At 35.8% G+C, this 17,811-nt stretch overlaps 1 protein-coding gene across 3 annotated transcripts in view; it reads right to left on the reverse strand.

Moving 5' to 3' along the window:
- Nucleotides 1–17,811, reverse strand: part of LOC106788588 (S phase cyclin A-associated protein in the endoplasmic reticulum) — a 32,201-nt gene that overhangs the window by 11,089 nt on the left and 3,301 nt on the right. For 2 of the 3 annotated variants that reach the window (XM_014751991.1, XM_014751992.1), the window contains exons 4-11: nucleotides 16,819–17,570; nucleotides 16,268–16,748; nucleotides 16,006–16,188; nucleotides 15,695–15,946; nucleotides 15,046–15,489; nucleotides 14,851–14,960; nucleotides 14,646–14,769; nucleotides 9,458–9,621 (exon numbers count right to left, since the gene is read on the reverse strand). In XM_014751991.1, the coding sequence (XP_014607477.1) occupies nucleotides 9,458–9,621; nucleotides 14,646–14,769; nucleotides 14,851–14,960; nucleotides 15,046–15,489; nucleotides 15,695–15,946; nucleotides 16,006–16,188; nucleotides 16,268–16,748; nucleotides 16,819–17,570 (2,510 nt within the window). The remainder of the gene's footprint in view (nucleotides 1–9,457; nucleotides 9,622–14,645; nucleotides 14,770–14,850; nucleotides 14,961–15,045; nucleotides 15,490–15,694; nucleotides 15,947–16,005; nucleotides 16,189–16,267; nucleotides 16,749–16,818; nucleotides 17,571–17,811) is intronic. The other variant, XM_014751993.1, reaches the window with a different exon arrangement.

The raw sequence follows: 17,811 nt of genomic DNA on the forward strand, positions 1-17,811 counted from the left end.
CGAGAGAGAGAGAGAGAGAGAGAGAGAGAGAGAGAGAGAGAGAGAGAGAGAGAGAGAGAGAGAAAAAGAGAAATTTGTACAGAAAATACACGAACCATATACGACTTGTGTACCATTAGTCGACTAGGAAAATTGTAAGCTCACCGAATTCGATAGGTAAATTATTTCCACGCGCATCGAATTTATAGGATTATCGCGATATATGAAAAATGAATTTGATAAAATTGCAGTAGTATCTCGATGTACTATCATCTACCAACTACAACGACGACGACGACGAATTTCATTGAAAATTTTACAATGCAACACAACGCGAGTGATTTTAACGATTAACAATTACCTTCGTGTAGAGAATTACGTTATAATATGAATATTGTATCGTGGAAATGATCGATAAAATAGAGAGAGAGAGAGAGAAAGAAAGAAAGAGATGTATGTAAAAATCATATTGGTAATGACGGTTCATTATATTCTGTTCTCCAAAGAGCGAAACATCTCTCTCGCACTTTCAAGTTTCATTTTTCTTTTTTTTTTTATTTTCTTTCTTTCTCGAAAGGTAATTACCATGAAGAATCGTGGTATAATAATTATCCTCGTTCAAGGCTAACATATTCCTCCGTACGAGCGCAACTTCTCGCTTTGCTTTTTCTCTCTTCTCTCTCTCTTTTTTCATTGAACTCGTTGATACGCACTTTATTAGCTTCTTCGCTCGGCGTGCATCCACGAGTTTACATTAAAAACCAATGAAAAAGAGAGAGAGAGAGAGAGAGAGAGAGAGAGAGAGAATGGATGGATGGATGGATGGAGTCGAAAGTCACGCGAAATAAAGTTCGTGAAACAAGGTCAAATGGCCGAGGCCTTCGTCGAATTGGTAATGTATTATAATCCCGTACTCTAACATCCAGCAACTCAGGATATTGCTACTCCGAGCTCGTTGACGCGTAATGCATTCACGCTGGGATTTCGGTAGCCCGAGGGATGCGAGGAGTCAATGCTTCTGCTGCTGCTTCTGGTGGGGGCAGATGAACCATAGAAGAGGAGAAAAATAGAGAAAAAAAAGCAGAGGGAGAGAGAGAGAGAGAGAGAGAGATAGACACACAGGCTAAATCCAGCAACCCGTTTCTCGATTCGATAGACATATCCTCGTTAAAATGCCACTAAAAGTAAGTTAAAAATCAATATCAAACAATTTCCAATGATTTTCTATATAACACGCGTATACTACGTACAGGGTGGCTCATTTTAAACGATATTGCCATGTATATATGTATCACCAATTCTGTTCAGTTATTTTTTTATTTTTTTTACCTGTCCGTGGTTTAAATCGTTGAATATTTTGTGATATTGGTATGCATTGTTAAACTTCAAGGCGCCATAATACGATGAAATATCGATGAGAAAGTAACACCGCGGGTTTCTCGTTCAATTAGTATTAATATTTTCCTATAACTTTTGTTTTTGGTTTGAAATTGTTACTAATTTCATATTTTGATAACCCAACGTCGTTATCTCTATGAAAGAGCTGAAATACACGGCTACAATTTAACTTCGAAAACTGGCGCGTTTCGTCGAAGAAATGAATTGATAAAATTAATAATACGATCGAAGAGATATTCGTTGATACCGTTTTCGGTGAGACATCCTGTATAGATACGTATACGTGTTTTAAGCTCGTTGTTATTTTTTCTTTCCACTAGGAATATTCTCCTCTAATTAATATCGTCCGTCGGTCGGAATGTTCTTGATACGAGTGTTCGCCTTTTGAATGAACGAACGAACGAATGGAAGGAAGGGGATAGATATCATCGATAGCCTGACTGTTTATTTTACAAATATTTGTTGAAAGATTAGCAAATATACGTCGTATACATAGACCTAACAAAATGCATCCTCCTATCCCGCCGGTTGTGCATTGATAAAACGATAATCTAACGTTGTTTGCGTTGCTAAATAAATTCTTCTTCTGTGTCTCGACGTTAATAATTTGCGAGGATAATAATAATAATCGATTGCGATCGAATATTTTTCTATTCGCAAAAAATAAAACGGGATACCTTACCCTGTTGGACATTGTTATCCTAATTAACAACAGCTGACATATTCCAAAGCAATGATCGTTCTCTTCTTCTTCGATATATTTTCTATTCTTTTCATTTTTTTATTTATTTATTATTTTTTTTTATTTATTCAAGTAAAATAAATAATCGTCTCTTTCAGACACAAATAGGCGATGGTAACAAAAGCTTGACAATAGATTTCTTTTCGCGACATTTAAGGCTCGGTCTATCAAGGACGAGTATTATGGCAGGATAATAGGCAACGTCGAAGTTTGCCACTTAGCAGAATGGGAACAGGAACAGCCGTGCTGCCTATTCCTACTCACGACCCTCTACTACCTACTCTATCTATCTATCTATCCCGCTTGATCAAATACTCTCCTACAATCCCACAGTTCCCATTACTGTTGCCACTCTCTCGTCATTACTGTCACTGACACCGTCGAAATCATTCTACGAAGATTTTCATTTACATTTCGATTACTTCGGCACGATGCGATCATTGTTTTTTTTTCTTTTTTATAAATTCCATTTTCGCTTATACTATATTAAAAACGGATATTGTCTTACGCGTGGGAGAAAAAATTAGAAAACAATTTTGAATTCGGAGAACGAATGAATCACTGACCCATAACACCAGGCTGATTCCAGACAGCTGATAGAACGAACGAACGAACGAACGAGAACTCTTAAAGCATCTGCTTGTTCGACTTCCAAAATAAAACTGGTCGAAAGTAATGTCTACATATTCTAGAAGCATTACGAAGCGAAATGGACGTTAATTGCGGTGGGGGAAATCAACAATGAAAGAAAGAAAAGTATGGCAACACTTGCAAATCTAAATCAAAGATTTTCAATATGAAACTCGATAAATCTAATCGTTAAAAACTATAACGATTACGCATACGAATTAATAATAAACCGTTGACACGTGGAAAGTCAATAGAATGTTCAGAAAGAAAAAAAAAAAAAAAAAAGAAAGGTAAAAAGAAAAGAGAAAGAATGGAAAACGCGTAGTAGTAGTTCGCCGATAGTCAGATATAGAAATTCGGAGGATGAGTCGCGAAGGGGTAGGACGAGAGTTTAGGAGGGTGCGTAGAGAGGGTGAATTCGGACGTGGAAAGAGGGAAAGTCCATTAGCAGATTACGTACCCAACCCGACTCTCGCTCATTCACCCTCGCGATGTTTTTCCTCGTCCGAAGCTTCCCCCTTCTTTCGGAAAGCCCTCTTTCTCTTTTGACCGCCAACGATTTCACCCTCTTTCTCCTTCCTATTCGTTTTTAGACTCATCTCCATACCCCCGACTTTCTATTCCCCTCTAACCCCTTTTTCTTCCTTACGTCACGGGCGCACCTCTAACGTCGTAAGCTTTCTCGATGGACAGGTGCGCCCAAACGTCTTCCGAATCTTACCGAATTTCATTTTCTTCCAATTCTTAAATAAAAGCGCGTACGTGTAAAATTAAGGAAGAAAAATAATAATCCATAAAAAATACTCACAAATATATACGAATATTAATTAGATTTTTTAATATATTATTAATTATATCAAAGGGAAATAATCGCGCGAATATAAATGCAAAACGAATGACGAGGAATTAAACGAAAAAAGACAAAATAATGATTTCTTTCTTCCCAACTCTCGCGCGTACGTTTAATTCATCGAATCGATATGTCGAAAGCAATGCGAGGGTTAAAAAAAAGAAAATATAAAAGACAAAGAAGAGAAGAGAGAGAAAAAAAAGGGTAGATAAAAAGAGAGAAGAGCTCGCACGGAGAAGAAGAACTTTAGAAATACCCAGGGGAAAATGCTCGGTTGGAAGTTTTGCAGCGTGCCCACCACAAAAGCACTCGTTCGTTCTCGTTCTCGTTGCCCTTTGCCTTATCAAGAATGAGAGGGAGAAGAGATGGAAGAAAAAAAAAAAATAAAAAAATAAAATAAAAAAGAAGAAGGCTCTTTAGAAGGACGAAACGAAATTATCAGATCAAACAGAAGCGACGTTATATTAATAAAATAGATTTTCTCTTTCCTTCTTTTCTTCCTCTCCGTAATACAGAAAGAGAGAGGGAGAGGTAAAGGGTGGAGAAAGAGGGTGGAAAAGAGGGGTTAGTTTCGAAGGAAAGAGCTGCCATCTCGACGTAATTTAGTTTGAGGAACGTACCTTCCGATTTAATCAGGTTGCACTAATAAAACGTACTTTTTTCATTTTCCTAATAAGTCAAACGTGATACATAACGATAGAGAGAGAAAGAGAGAGAGAGAGAAAATGGTACATGCTAGTTGATCGAAGGAAAGAAAAAGAAAAAGGCAATTATATACGCTCCTTTCACGTTCGTTTCAATTAACCAGAACAAACTGTGATTGGCTGTAGTAAAAGAGAGAAAAATTCGAAGAAAAATTGTTACAAAAGCGCGGCGTGCTGTAAATCGGCACACTTTAATCCCCTTCCATCCTTTCTTTCCATCTTTGTTTTTCTCTTCTTTATCGAAGTCAATCTTTCTCTTGAGTGAGGGATGCATCGCAAAATCGATTTATCCAAAAGTTGAAATTTCACGTGGCTTCCGTACGTACGGCTGAAGTAAGTGGAAGGCACGCGTTCTCGGATAAAATTAGTGACTTTGTTGAAAGTAAAAGAGGAGTAAAGTAGAGAAGGGAAAAAAGGAGGAGGAGAAGGAGAAGAAGAAGACGACTCTTCCTTTCGTCGTACTCCATAATTAAGTCGGCAATTATTCGACTGATCCAACGAGGATTAAAACTTGTGTCGGTCGATTTCACGAAAAGGAGACGAAGAAAGGAAAGAGTGAACCTCGATGAAAGTTCAACTACTGCTCGTTTGGGATTAACGATTAAGAGTATTTGTGCAGATTGATTTTTCTATGAACTCTCTTAAACAATTACCTTCGACGATTGCTACTCGAGCTTCAATTATCATCGTCTAGAAGAGAAAGACCGAGTCTCTGATATTCACTTCATTGATTCTTCATTGGTACTTCAATAAATTTTCAAAAGCGAATCTTTTCAGAGGCACGTTATTTTTCTAATTAATACGACAACCTTCTGTAATATTCATAGAAAGATCCTTGAAGAAAATGAACAATTCTTTTGCAACAGCTTTTATAATAAATAAAAAGAGAGGAGGGAGCAAGGGAAGGGGGACTTTGAAACGTACGACAAAGGAAGAGGAAAAAGAAAATATTCTCAATATGCAGAGGAACACAAGAAGAACAAGAAGAATAATAATAAAAAAAAAAAAAAAAAAAGAAAAGAAAAATAATAATAAAAAACGCGCTCTTTGTGTGGGGAGGGAAGAATAATTTAAAAATTGTGCTATTTCGAGTGCATCGCGGTTGCATTTATGCGACTCCGTACCTATGCGAACGTAAAAGGAACAACAAAGGGAAATAAGAGAGAGAGAAGGAGAGAGAGTAGTACGCACTTTAGCAGCGACTACTACTCGGGAGTTCTCGCTTTGTGGAAACGCGACTTTACGACAAAAGAGCCATTTACCGTTTGGCGGTGATAAAAATGGAGAAGTGGAAGAAAAGAAGATAGAAAAGGGAATGTAAACAAAAAAGGAAAAGAAAAAAGAAAGGTAAAATAGAGAGATGAAGAAGAAGAAGAAGAAATAATTCCTCGGAGAGGTGCCATCACTATTACCAGTAGTATATAGAAAGCTCTCTTTAATCATAGATCTCGCGGATACGTGCAAACAAAACGCGGATAAGCGTCGATCGGTGTGCATATATGCTTTATTATCTTTACTTTATCTTTCAACAACGCATCTGTTATTTTATGAACCCCCGATTCTCGACTCCTAGGTACATATCCACTCGTACGAGTTACGATAGTACATACCTATCTAATAAGTCACTAAAGTTTGTCAAACGATTTATTTGTTTTTTTTTTCTTTTTTTTTTTTATTTATTCACAAGTACAAATAATTGTTCCAAAATTTTCGGGTAAAAATGATATAAATTTATTTGAAGAGATAACAAAAAAAGTTGAGTCAAGTTTAGAAAGTTCTTTTTTTTTTGTCAATACTTGTCGAATACTGGTTAACGTCGATGAATTATTTTATTTAAGAAGATTCCAACTATTACTCGAACAAAACTGTCGAATAAAATCTATTTTCCGTTGATCCGTACGAAAAACAATCATCGACTATATCTACCCTAATAAACACAAATCAAAGTCTCATTATACAACATATAGAGAAAAAAAAAAAGAAGAAAGGAAGAGACGAACACCACGCAGGATTTGAATTCTAATGGATGAACGAGGCGGGAAACGTTACAATCGTCGAATAAATAGCAACATGCGCACACATACGCGTACATATACAACGCGACGACTATATGAAATGATCGATCGTCCTTAGACATCTGCTACTTACATTGAAAAAAGCAAAGAAAAGAAATAATAATAATAAAAAAGAAAGAAAGAGAGAAAGAGAGAGAGAGATAGAAACGAAAAAGCGAGGTCCGAGAAACGCGCTGAGTAAAAATCGTGACAAGGCCTTTCTTACATCGGCAGGAAATTAATCATAATAATCCTGGTTGCGCCGTACTAACGTTACGTTACAACGCAACTCGACGATAATTTTGATCGTACCTTCGTCATTCATTATATAGTTATATACTAGCACCTATACATACACGCATACATAGTTACATATACAGTACATACACTTATGAATTTATGCATATACATGTTAGAATAGTTAATTCGTGAAATAACAAACTACTAATCCCTCAAATAATTATACTGACCTGTTTAAATATGAAATTAAGGCGCAGAATTAAATATTTTAATTAAGTAATATATGAATTTACAAGAGACGAGTAGTTAAAGTACGAAGTGGAAATTTGATACGTAGATTAGATCTGATAGAACAACACGACTCTAGAGGAATATTTGTTTTCAAAGTAAAAAAAAGAAAGAAGAAACAGATAATTATGACTGTATTATATTGTTGTTATTCGTTGTTGTTTTTCCTAACGAAAAGTTCGAATTTAGGATTGTTTGTCGCTCGTATATTAATCAAATTTTTATTCAACACCTATGTGTTTTGAAAAGATTAATAAAATTATTTGGATAAGTCGAAATATTAAAATTTGACGATTTTAATTTATATGTGTAAACGGATATCTTACACTTTGTTTAATTAGACGAGCATTAATAAATAATGTAAATGATGAGATTTACACGATTTTTCTTTTAGTTCCTGTACTGGCCGAACTGCGGAGCCACTTGATGGATAAATTCTGAAAACTCTGTGTACACCATATATTTTTTATTTTTATATATTATATAAATATTTTCATACTCTAGATCGAAATAAAAGATATAAAAATAAGTAAACATTTATGCAACTGTAGGAAAAACATTTATAAAGTCTTTGGAACCTTCGCAGATATATTAAGTACACACAGTAATATGAACTCAAAGGGTTCAACGACGTTTTGGGGGGTCCGAGAGAAGGAAGTTGACCCAGGTGTATTTCGTCTTGTTGGCAACGATCGGATGATCTCGGAAGACGATTCGAAGGAAAACACAGTTTGCGTTCCGTCACTGTTTTTCACTCGCGGTATTAGGTTCTTCGTTCGACCGGTAAGACAGTGTTCATCTATTTTTTCACCGAGGGTGGTCTTTCGTCAACGTTGAAAAGCCCGTCGACGTTGTCTTCTTCAAAGAAACCCGTCCTCTACTTTCCCTTTTGTTTTTTTCTTTAACGCGAGGAAATTCACGCGAGGTATATAAATAAAATGAATCTTTCAAAATGAACGAACAAACGAACGAACACGAACGAGTACGTTCGAGAAAATTCGTTAATTTTGATATTTCGTAAGAAGAAAAAAAAACAAAAAGAAAATAGAAATTATTGTTAATTTAAAAGAGAATGAAATTCTTATCGCGCAAGGTAGGACAGAGTTTTTTTTAAAGAGAAATAACATTCAAAGAAAAAAGCCCCCCGTATAAAACGAACTAAGTTCATCGACTTTGCGAGTACCGAACAAGCTCATTCGCTGTGCAAACAGACCCGAACTAATCCCCGTTTATTTCGTCGTCGAGTCATTTTTAAATACGAATCTATTTATCCTTCGCGAGAAATACGCGCGCGCGCACGCGTACGCAGGAAAGAGATTTTCCTTCCCATAGAAATATATTTTTATGAGTAAATGTCAACGTAGAGAGAAAGAGAGATGATGGTACAGGGTGGGGTTACAAGCTTCCGAGTGATATTATAAATCAATTACATTTAGGGATGATATTTTTGTTCAACTGTAAAAAAATTCCAAGAGACTCGTAATTTTACTATCTCAATCAAAAATTCATTTAAAATCTTTCGAAATGAATAATTTAATGACCGCGCGAGAGGAAAAAAATTATACATTAACCGAGATTATGCTTAAAAGTCTATTAATAAAAATATCATAAGAAGAAAGGTAGAAAGTAAGTAAGGAAGGAAGGAAGGAAAGAAGGAAAAAGCTAAAATCATGGAAAAATACTCGAGTAGAATTCGAAGTTAGATGGCGGTTCTTTTAAACGAGCAAACGCAAATAGTTGGACTTCTCAAAGTGCTTCCGACGTTTCACGCTTCATTGAACTTACTTCTGTGTTATCTCTTTCTCTCTTTCTCTATCTTTCTCGGCTTTCTTAGAAACGATGAAGATAGTAATATGAGAAGAATAAGAATGTATCTATTAAAAAAAAAAAAAAAAAAAAAAAAAAAAAAAAAAAACAAAAAAAAGAAAATATTAAGGAAATATAAAAAGTGAGAAAGAAACTGAAAGACGATTAGAAAGAGGTAGCTAGTTGTAGCTCTAGCTAGCTATTCGATGGCGGCCATTTAGGAGAAACGATCGAGCCTTCGAAAAAAATCGACTCGACTATTTCCACAACAACGTGTTATTAGTATCGAGACGACGACACACGATTGCAGTTTCATCGCTGCTAATGCTTGGTAATTATGTAAACCGTCGCGTCCATTACAACGGCTAGGTAAGAAATAAAACGTTAGTGTAATTGCGGTACGATTAGGTTAACCATTGGAATCGTCCTACCGTTAGCAGTAACGATTATTTTTGATCGTTCGGTCATTAACTAATAAACTCGAATGACGACACACGAGCTCGCGTGATGTTCACGAGTAAATTCACTTTTCAATAATCCACACGCGGCTATGATTTGTCGAATTCTGATCGAACAATTCGTTAATATATCTTTCGTTTGTTTGTTTATAATAATATTTTTAACGAGGAGTAACGCGTCACGAGGTCCGACGATGATTTATAACATGAATATCAATATTGAAACATGAGATAAAAAGAGAAACACCATTCCTAAAAGTAAAAGTACTCGAAATAAAAGGAACTGGTATTAGATTCAAAGGACTCACCCAGCGATATCCTGTACTCGGCTCTGCAACGTTTGCTTCTCGAAGGGCTCTTCGGGGATCAAACTACAAAGCAACTGTGCCACTCCAGAAGCCACGATGCTATTTCCTGTCGAATTACCGATTGTTTCCTGTGCTTGTATGTGGTCGTCTAGATCGATTAAAGTCTGCAACGTGAAAAATAATATTTCTTGGAATATTTAATTAATATCGCGCATCAAGCAATTGCAAAAGAAAAACAACGACAAAAATCTTTCCAACGAATCGTTCTTTTTACAAAACAAACAAAAATCCCGTGATCGATCAGGTGGTCTTAGATTGCTGTAACCACGTGGATCACCCGGATGCAAGAGAGAAGGTAAATTCCTGGCACGTTGAGTCATGAATGCCAGGCTTGCTTGACCGAACCCCGCCGATCCTACCGGAGGGGAACGTATACGGATTTGGAGCTTCTAAATTACGGGCAAGAATGTCCAAGAACCTTTGATAAGAATGTCGGAGATTGAAATATCGGCGCTAAGAGCTTAGAAACGTGGATGAAAGTTCGTCTCGATAAACTCTATAAACGGGTCTTTACAAAGAATACAATAAAAATATACAAAAGACGTGAAAAGAAATAATAGAATTATTATTATCATCAAATCGCATCAATATTATAACACCCGCGTATTTTTGCTGAATTTCTTACTTAGCTATCTTCGAAAAAACGAACTCAGCTTCATTCGAATCGATTTCTTCGTCGTATTCCATCATGCTTTGTAACTTTGAAAATAATATTCCTGCTGCCGCCACGACTATGTAAATGACGTATTTAATATTGTTCTTTTGCACTTAGGTATTGTTGAAGACATTCATGAAGCAGTATTGTCAAAATAAAATCTAAATAAATATCGTTATTGAATGATCATGTCAAATCGAACGGGGACCGAGAATAATCTCTAGAATATAAAGAATTAAATATATAGTTCTATATTGTTTTCTTTAGAGATTGATACTAATTCATAAAAGATCGATGAATCATTTTGGTTTGATTTTAATCATCTAATTGAAATCTTATAGGAGGATTACTCCATAGTATATGATCGGACAAATTTCAAAAGAGATAATTTTTAAATGAAATAATTTAATAAACGTTGTGTTTGAAAAATAATTATTAAGAAAATAATATACTTGGTTATTAGAATCGTTAATAAACACGAAGATGATCGGTTAATATTTTATAAAAGCCCATTGTGTCGTTCGGTCAGGCGAGTCTCTCGAAGAAAGAAACGTACGAGATAAGGGTCAGAGACCCCCATCGCATGCGAAAGGTAGCGAAATAATCTCTAAGGAAACATTAAAAAGCGGTTTGACCAGGGCCTTTGACAAATTTAATCCCATCTTGCGTCCACGTAAAATGACTACCAGGAACTGCCGATCTTCTCGGTGAGCGTGAAATCAAATCTCGGCCGGGGCCGAACTTTCGGAAATTCACGCATAATGCATGCAAATCGTATTCTCGCGAGTAGATGGAGAAAAAAAAAAGAAAAAAAAACAGAAAGAGACAGAGAGACGAGAGGGAGGAAAGGAGGATGGGTGGGTGGTGGTTGGTTTAGTTGGAAGTGAGGGGGGTGGAGGAGACATCGCATAAAGAAGCTGTAAGAGAACGAGAATTCTATCTTCTTTCTTTCTTTCCTTTTTCCCCTCCTTTCCCTTCTTTTTCTTTTTTTTCTTGACGATATGACTTCAACGAAGGAATATTTAAAAGAGTGCTCGAGAAAAAGAGACGATAATAACGAAAGGAAAGAAGGGAAAAGTATAATATCTATAAGATTCCTTTCGTCGATCTCGAATAACGAAAAAGAAAAAAAAGATAAAAAATGGAAGATGAAAAGGGGAAAAATGGGAGAGAAAGAGAGAGAGAGGGGTGGTAAAAGTTAAGATTAAGAAACATAAGATTTACGAGAGAAATTTTGTAAATTCGTTCGCTCGGACGTACGAAGAAGTCAAAGAAGATTGGAAAGCGTATATTCTTCTTGAAGAATATCCTATGCGTCACGCATATACATGGAAACAAACGTGTCTACATATACCAAGAGAAAAAAAAATAAGAAAAAAGGTCGTATACGTCTTCTTGTGTAATGGACCACGTCCCATCATTTTTCCTAGCTCGACTTAATAATAGGTATAGAGCTTAGGGTATTTTCATTTCTATCTTTCTCTTTTTCACTTAGGAAAACGATTTCATTTCTTTTCTTTTGTCTCCCTAAAGAACAAAAAATTGGAAGTCCGAGTAAAATCGAAAGGGCGATTCTCCTGCAGTACCAAAGAACAGTTCGCAAAAAAGAAAGGAACGTAACGCGCGAACGATAATCAAAAGTTGCACACGGGCATGCCGAACAGCAATAAAGATAAAGTCAAATGTTCGTATAAACTATAAGAACCGAAAAGGAGACCTACGTCGAGAGTTCGATGCGGACGAGTTTATCGGCAGACTTTTTTACGATTGCGAGGAGAAAAAGGATCGACATTTTCTCTCCCTCTCCCTCACCCCTCTTTCTCTTTCTCTCTCTTTTTCCTTATCTTCGCGAGGAAAAAAAAATAACCAAATCATTTTCTGAAGCTAAAACTTTAAATCGAATTGTTTAGCATATGCAACTGCAAATATATAAAGTAATGTTCTCTCTTTGATCTCCCAACTTTTTTTTTTATTTATTCTTAAAACAAACAAAAATATACATAAATTTGATCATCTTTCGAATATGAAGTTGTTACATATGCGCGAGTAAGTTTACGAAGCATGTCTCTTATTGATATACGAAAAAGATAGAAAGATAGGATCGATATGATCTTTATTTATCGAGAAAAGTAACGGAAGCTCGTTCTTAAAATTGTTTCTAGGATGGAAAAAAAGAACAATAGGTTGGTAGGAGTCCTCGAAACGCTACTAGCCCAATGAAAGTGACGACAATGGCACCCTGCTTGTATCGCATGCGTTTTCTCCTTCTATCTCTCGCGAAGGGAAGGACATGAACAGATTTCAAGTGCATAGGGACGAGAGGATATCCTCGAGAAGAACAAATTTTCCTATACAGATCCATTACGCTTTTCACGTTCCGTGTCGAGTAATTATGTGCTCGAGATTTACCATTCTATATGTGTGTGCGTGTGTGTGAATGTATGTGAAAGTTCTTTAGAAAATAAAAATCAATGATGTAATTTCAATAAAGATCAATGATGATCTTATAAGTAAAATTTTAGAAAATAATATTAAATTCATATTCACAAATAATAATAATAATAATAATAATCAAATGAACAAAGAGGTAAGGAACAAGAGGAAGAAAAAAGATAGAGGAGACAAAAGATTAGGCAGACACCTCAAAAAACGGAGCTTGATGAAAGTGGCAAGGAAGGAAGGAAGGAAGGAAGGAAGGAAGGAAGGAAGGAAGGAAGGAAGGAAGGAAGAAAGGAGGAAGAAGAAGAAGAAGAAGAAGAAGAAGAAGAAGTACCCACGCACATTCTCGTGGAACACGCAGCATCAGCAGCCGCCACGCTCCTTTCACCGTATAACGCGATCTGCTTCTTGCGCTCGCGTGAGAAGGGTGTGTACGTGTGTGTATGCGTGTGTGCGTATACGTGACGTCACTAAAAGCTCTCTCTCACCGCTAATGCATTGCGTTGGAGGAGGTGCCGCTGTCGGAGGACTGGGTGAGGGGTTTCTAAGGGAGAACGGAAAGTTTGTCTCTCTTTTACTATGTAGTATGATCTATATATATATATATATATATATATATATATACATATATGTGTGTGTATACGTATGTTGTGTATATTCTACGGAGCGTGAAGTATAGCCACTGAAATCGCGGCAGTTCGAAATGATTGCCGGTCGATCGAACAAAGGAAGTCCTATCGAAGAGAACTCCCATGTTCCGAGAAACGCTAAAGGATTCAAGGGGAGAGGAAGGGATGTTGTTAGCAGAATCGTTTCAACGTTAGAAACATCTCGAACTTGTTGAAATTTTCTTAGATCGTTGCTTCGAATTTTTCGAATCTTTCCTCTTTCTTTTTTTTTGTTGATACGTTTATGCCTGGACTTAAGATTATAATATGTAACGATTGGGGTTCTAAGAAAATAAATATAAAAATATTAAGGTTGCATATATATAAGAGAGTTGTGAAACAAATCTGTCGATATTTCTAATTGATAATGTTCAATAACTTCCTAAAAAAGATCTCCGATAAGATATAAATACGTAGACAAAAAAAGAAAAAGAATGTTGGATTCAGCCAAGACTATATCATTAGGTACACGCGTTGTAAAATCGCATCGCAGCCACTTAATCCTTATTTTGACAGGTCGGACAGGACAGACAGGATGACAAGGTAATGCGGCCGTTTTACGTCCGGCGCTGTCGAAAGATGATCTGATGAAAAGACAAAAAGAAATAGAACAAAAAAAGAGAAAAATCTTCAAAAATCGGAAAAATAATCCATCCTTTTCGTCTTACTTTAAAGAAAATAAATATATAATTAAAACATCTCTCTCTCTCTCTCTCTCTCTCTCTCTCTCTCTCTCTCTTTCTCTCTCTCTCGTACAAATGACGCTTAAAAAAAAATGTTTCTACCAATAATATCTAATTGACAAAAGGAGAAAGAGAGAAAAAAAATTGAAAAGAAAAAAATCAATCACTCGTTAAGTGGCGCGGTACTTTAAAACTCTACACTCGAAGAAAAGTGCGAGTTCGTAAAGAGATCGAAATAGAAGGCGTCGTTGAGCTTTTTATTCTCTCTCTCTCTCTTCTTTTTCCTTGGAGAACATAAAATCTCGGCGAAAGAAAATATAGGTGCCGGTCGTAAACGAGGTCGGGGCTTTCAATGGTGAAAACGTACGATGACATACGCGTGAATGGTGCTTCTGAAAAAGTGCTTTTTTCTACCCCCTGACTCTCGCGAAAACATCGATTTGATGTTGCCTTCTTGTGGAAAACTTGTATGTAAACAGATGTAGTAACGAGAAAGAGAAAGCGACAAAATGAAGAAAATAAAAAAGATAAGCGATGAAATCAGTTAAAACGTTCTGGCTATTAACATTTCAACATTCTTATATTTATTGTTAGAAGATTAATTGAGAAAACCGATCGTGAAAATACTTTTACTATTTTTTGTTATTTACATATTTTTCATATTTTTTTCATTCTTAACTTACCTCCAAACGTTGTAATAGAAGATCCAAAATCACGAGAACCTTGTTGCTCGACAGAATCACTTCGATGTTGTTTGCATTCCCGCTTATACCGGACTTGTACACTTTGCATAACGAAATTATGCTCCTAAGAGATAAAAAAATTCATATTAGAACTGAAAAATATTGAAAAAATAAAACTTATCTATTTAATTTGATTTATACTTACTTGTTTGGTAAACATTGGGACGAATTTTGAATGTTCAAGCTTAAACTTAATAGATTTGTCAAAATGTCGAATCCGTTCAGTGATCTTAACGCGTCTTGATCAAATGGACACTATAGGAAAATCGAATAAAATAATTTAGAAATATACCATTGTATAAAATAAATAAAAATTCGAAATAAATTTTTAATAACTTACTGATTTTGACAAAGCTCGAACAATTTCACCAAAGCAACGTTCCAAAGTAGCTACGGCGATGCTGGACCCGGAACTTTTCAAATAATTATACAATCTATCCAACTCCTTTAAATTTCGTCGAAATTTAACTTTGTTGGTAGACTCGACGACGATCAAAGGAAGACTATCGTTTTTCTGTGCGTTTTCCCATTCCTGACCGCGAGAAGTTATACGTTGTTTTATTTTCCTACAACGGCGTTTCAAGGCTTTCTGTTTTTCCTTCAACGCCTTATTATCGTTCGAAGTTACATTATTGGACGTTGGTGTTAATACGTCACGTATTTGAGCTATGTTGAATCGTTGTAATTCGTCTCTCGATGGTTCTCTACCGTCGTGTGCGTTACGTACAGCTTCGAGATGAGTTTTTCCTTTCAAATGACTCAGGAGATGTACTTCATTCGTTATCTGAATAGAAATAATAATAACAATGAAAAATACAAAATCTATACTTCACTTCTTTTTTTCTAAATACGTTCTGTAATTTTTATCATTATATATTTTTCTTTATTACTTTTGCACATTGCATTGTAATAATTATTACTTCATTTAAGATATAGTGGTACTTTAATACTGATAAGAAGATTAAGATAAAATTATAAAGACAACTTACGTTTGTATCACAGAGCGAACACTGCTTTTGAATGGGATAAGATTTGAGAGTAGGTGGAACTTCTTCCGATCTTAAAATAGACGACTCGACAGCCCTTTGACGAATATGTTCTATATTTTCAACATGCCTTCTAGCTGACTCCTGTTGTTTATGAGCTATCTTTTTTTGTAATTCCTCTTGATTAGCTAATTGAGCCGCGTGAAGGGCTGATAATCTTTCTTCGCGATCTCGAGCCTTTTCTCTCGCAAGTTCCTAAGTATTTAACATATTTTTTTCAAATCATTCGCACAAAATATTTCAGATTTATTTACCTGACGTTCCTTCACTCTTTCAAGCTGCATTTTCCCAACTCTCTCTTCTCGTTCGCGTCTAGCCTGTTTCATTTTTTGTATACGCAATTGTCTTTCAGCTTCCAATGCTCTCCTACGTTCCTCAGCAGCGGCTTCTTTTGCAGCTTTCTCTTCCTGACGTCTTTGACGTTCTTCTTGTATACCCTGTATAATTTAAAAACGTTAAAACTATAAATTCTCCATTTAAAAATTCTAAGATCATTTCTATAACTTTAATAAATACCTGCAATCGCTCCTCCTGTTCTTGACACAATGCCATAAAATCATGTCGTTTATTTTGTGCTTCGAGTTCATTGATAAACGCGATTTCTTTTAATTTCGAATCCTCGTCATGAGCTTTCCTTACTATTTCCAGCAAATGTTGTGTTCTATTTTCTTCTGCTCTCTTAAGTTTCATTTCCATTCTAATTCTCTTGTCTTCTATCAATTGACTTTTAGCACTCTTCACGTCCTCAACTTTGTTCAATAATTCCCGTAATCTTTGCGACTTCTCCATCAATAATTTTTGACGTTTATGTTGCGCACACGCTTGTTTTGCTTGATATCTGCGTAAGGTTTCAGGTAAGGATCGTTTTCTGGATGGCGAAGATAATTTTTGATGCAGTTCAAGAGCTCTTCCAGGATGGCGTGCTACGAGTGCTTGCAACTGTGCGAGAACGTCGACTCGTTCTGCCCATGACATGCCTTCCAACATATTTTCGTATCTATAAAAACAATTTCGATAAATAGATAATAGGAAAAATGTAAATAATTAAAGTTTTCTTTTATTCGTACCTATCTTCTAAACTAATATCATCGGAAACAACATCGATTACTACCGATTGTTCGTCCTCTATCTCGAGAACCATTTCCCCATCAGTTTCATCAGTTTCCGTGTCGATGTCGAACTCGGTAGATTCTAATTCTAAAATTTGCCTTTGCAAAGAAGCTTCTTCGTCCGACAACTGTTGCGATCTTTGAGAATCCGCTTCTTCAGTCTTTCTTTCCTCTTCTAAAATAATACGTTCTCTCTCAGCTTGGGCAGCCATAAACTGCTGTATACGTTTTTCAAGCAACTCTGCGTCGCTTTTGAATATAGCTGCGATCATCGATGTTGAATTAGTGTCGTTTATCGACAATGGAAATTTCATCACATTGCTGCTATCCCAAATAGTTTTATTAACTTTATTACCGTTCAAATTTGATTCTCCTTTGACTTTTTCTACCTCGTTATTTATATTTTTCCCAGCCTTTCCTACCATACACTTTTTCTTATATTTATTCCCATCGGGTGTTAAACAATTCTTTTTGTTTCTTTCAGAAGGACTTTCTATGGATAAAGCTGGCAATGATGTGGCCGTACTTGGTTTGTGAAAACGCGTAGACATATTTAAATTGTGAGTACTCCCTCTTCTGTAGCGACTTCGTACAGTTTGCCAGCCATCACCTTCGTCTTTTGGTTTAACATTACTCGGTTGTTTCGTTAATACTTCTACTGAACCGTTCATGTCACTCTCTTGATTTTTTGTCGACAAAATTTTATTACCCTATAAAAAAAAATATTATATATCCATTTTATTAAATAATATAAATGTGTGTATATGGGTCATTCCATGTCAAATCGACAAATTTTTTACCTGACCCCCTTTGATTTCGCTGAAAATTTTCTATCTTTTTCTACCCCCCGAAAGTTATTTTTCAGAATTTTTTCAAATTTTTTTTTCCCGACTCAAAAAAAGTTATGAATTTTTGAAAAAAACYGCTCTTTTATTTTTAAATTGCCAGAAC

This window comes from Polistes canadensis, unplaced genomic scaffold (genome assembly GCF_001313835.1).
Source record: "Polistes canadensis isolate GaletaPanama2010 unplaced genomic scaffold, ASM131383v1 scaffold_144, whole genome shotgun sequence".
NCBI classification, from domain to species: Eukaryota; Metazoa; Arthropoda; class Insecta; order Hymenoptera; family Vespidae; genus Polistes; species Polistes canadensis.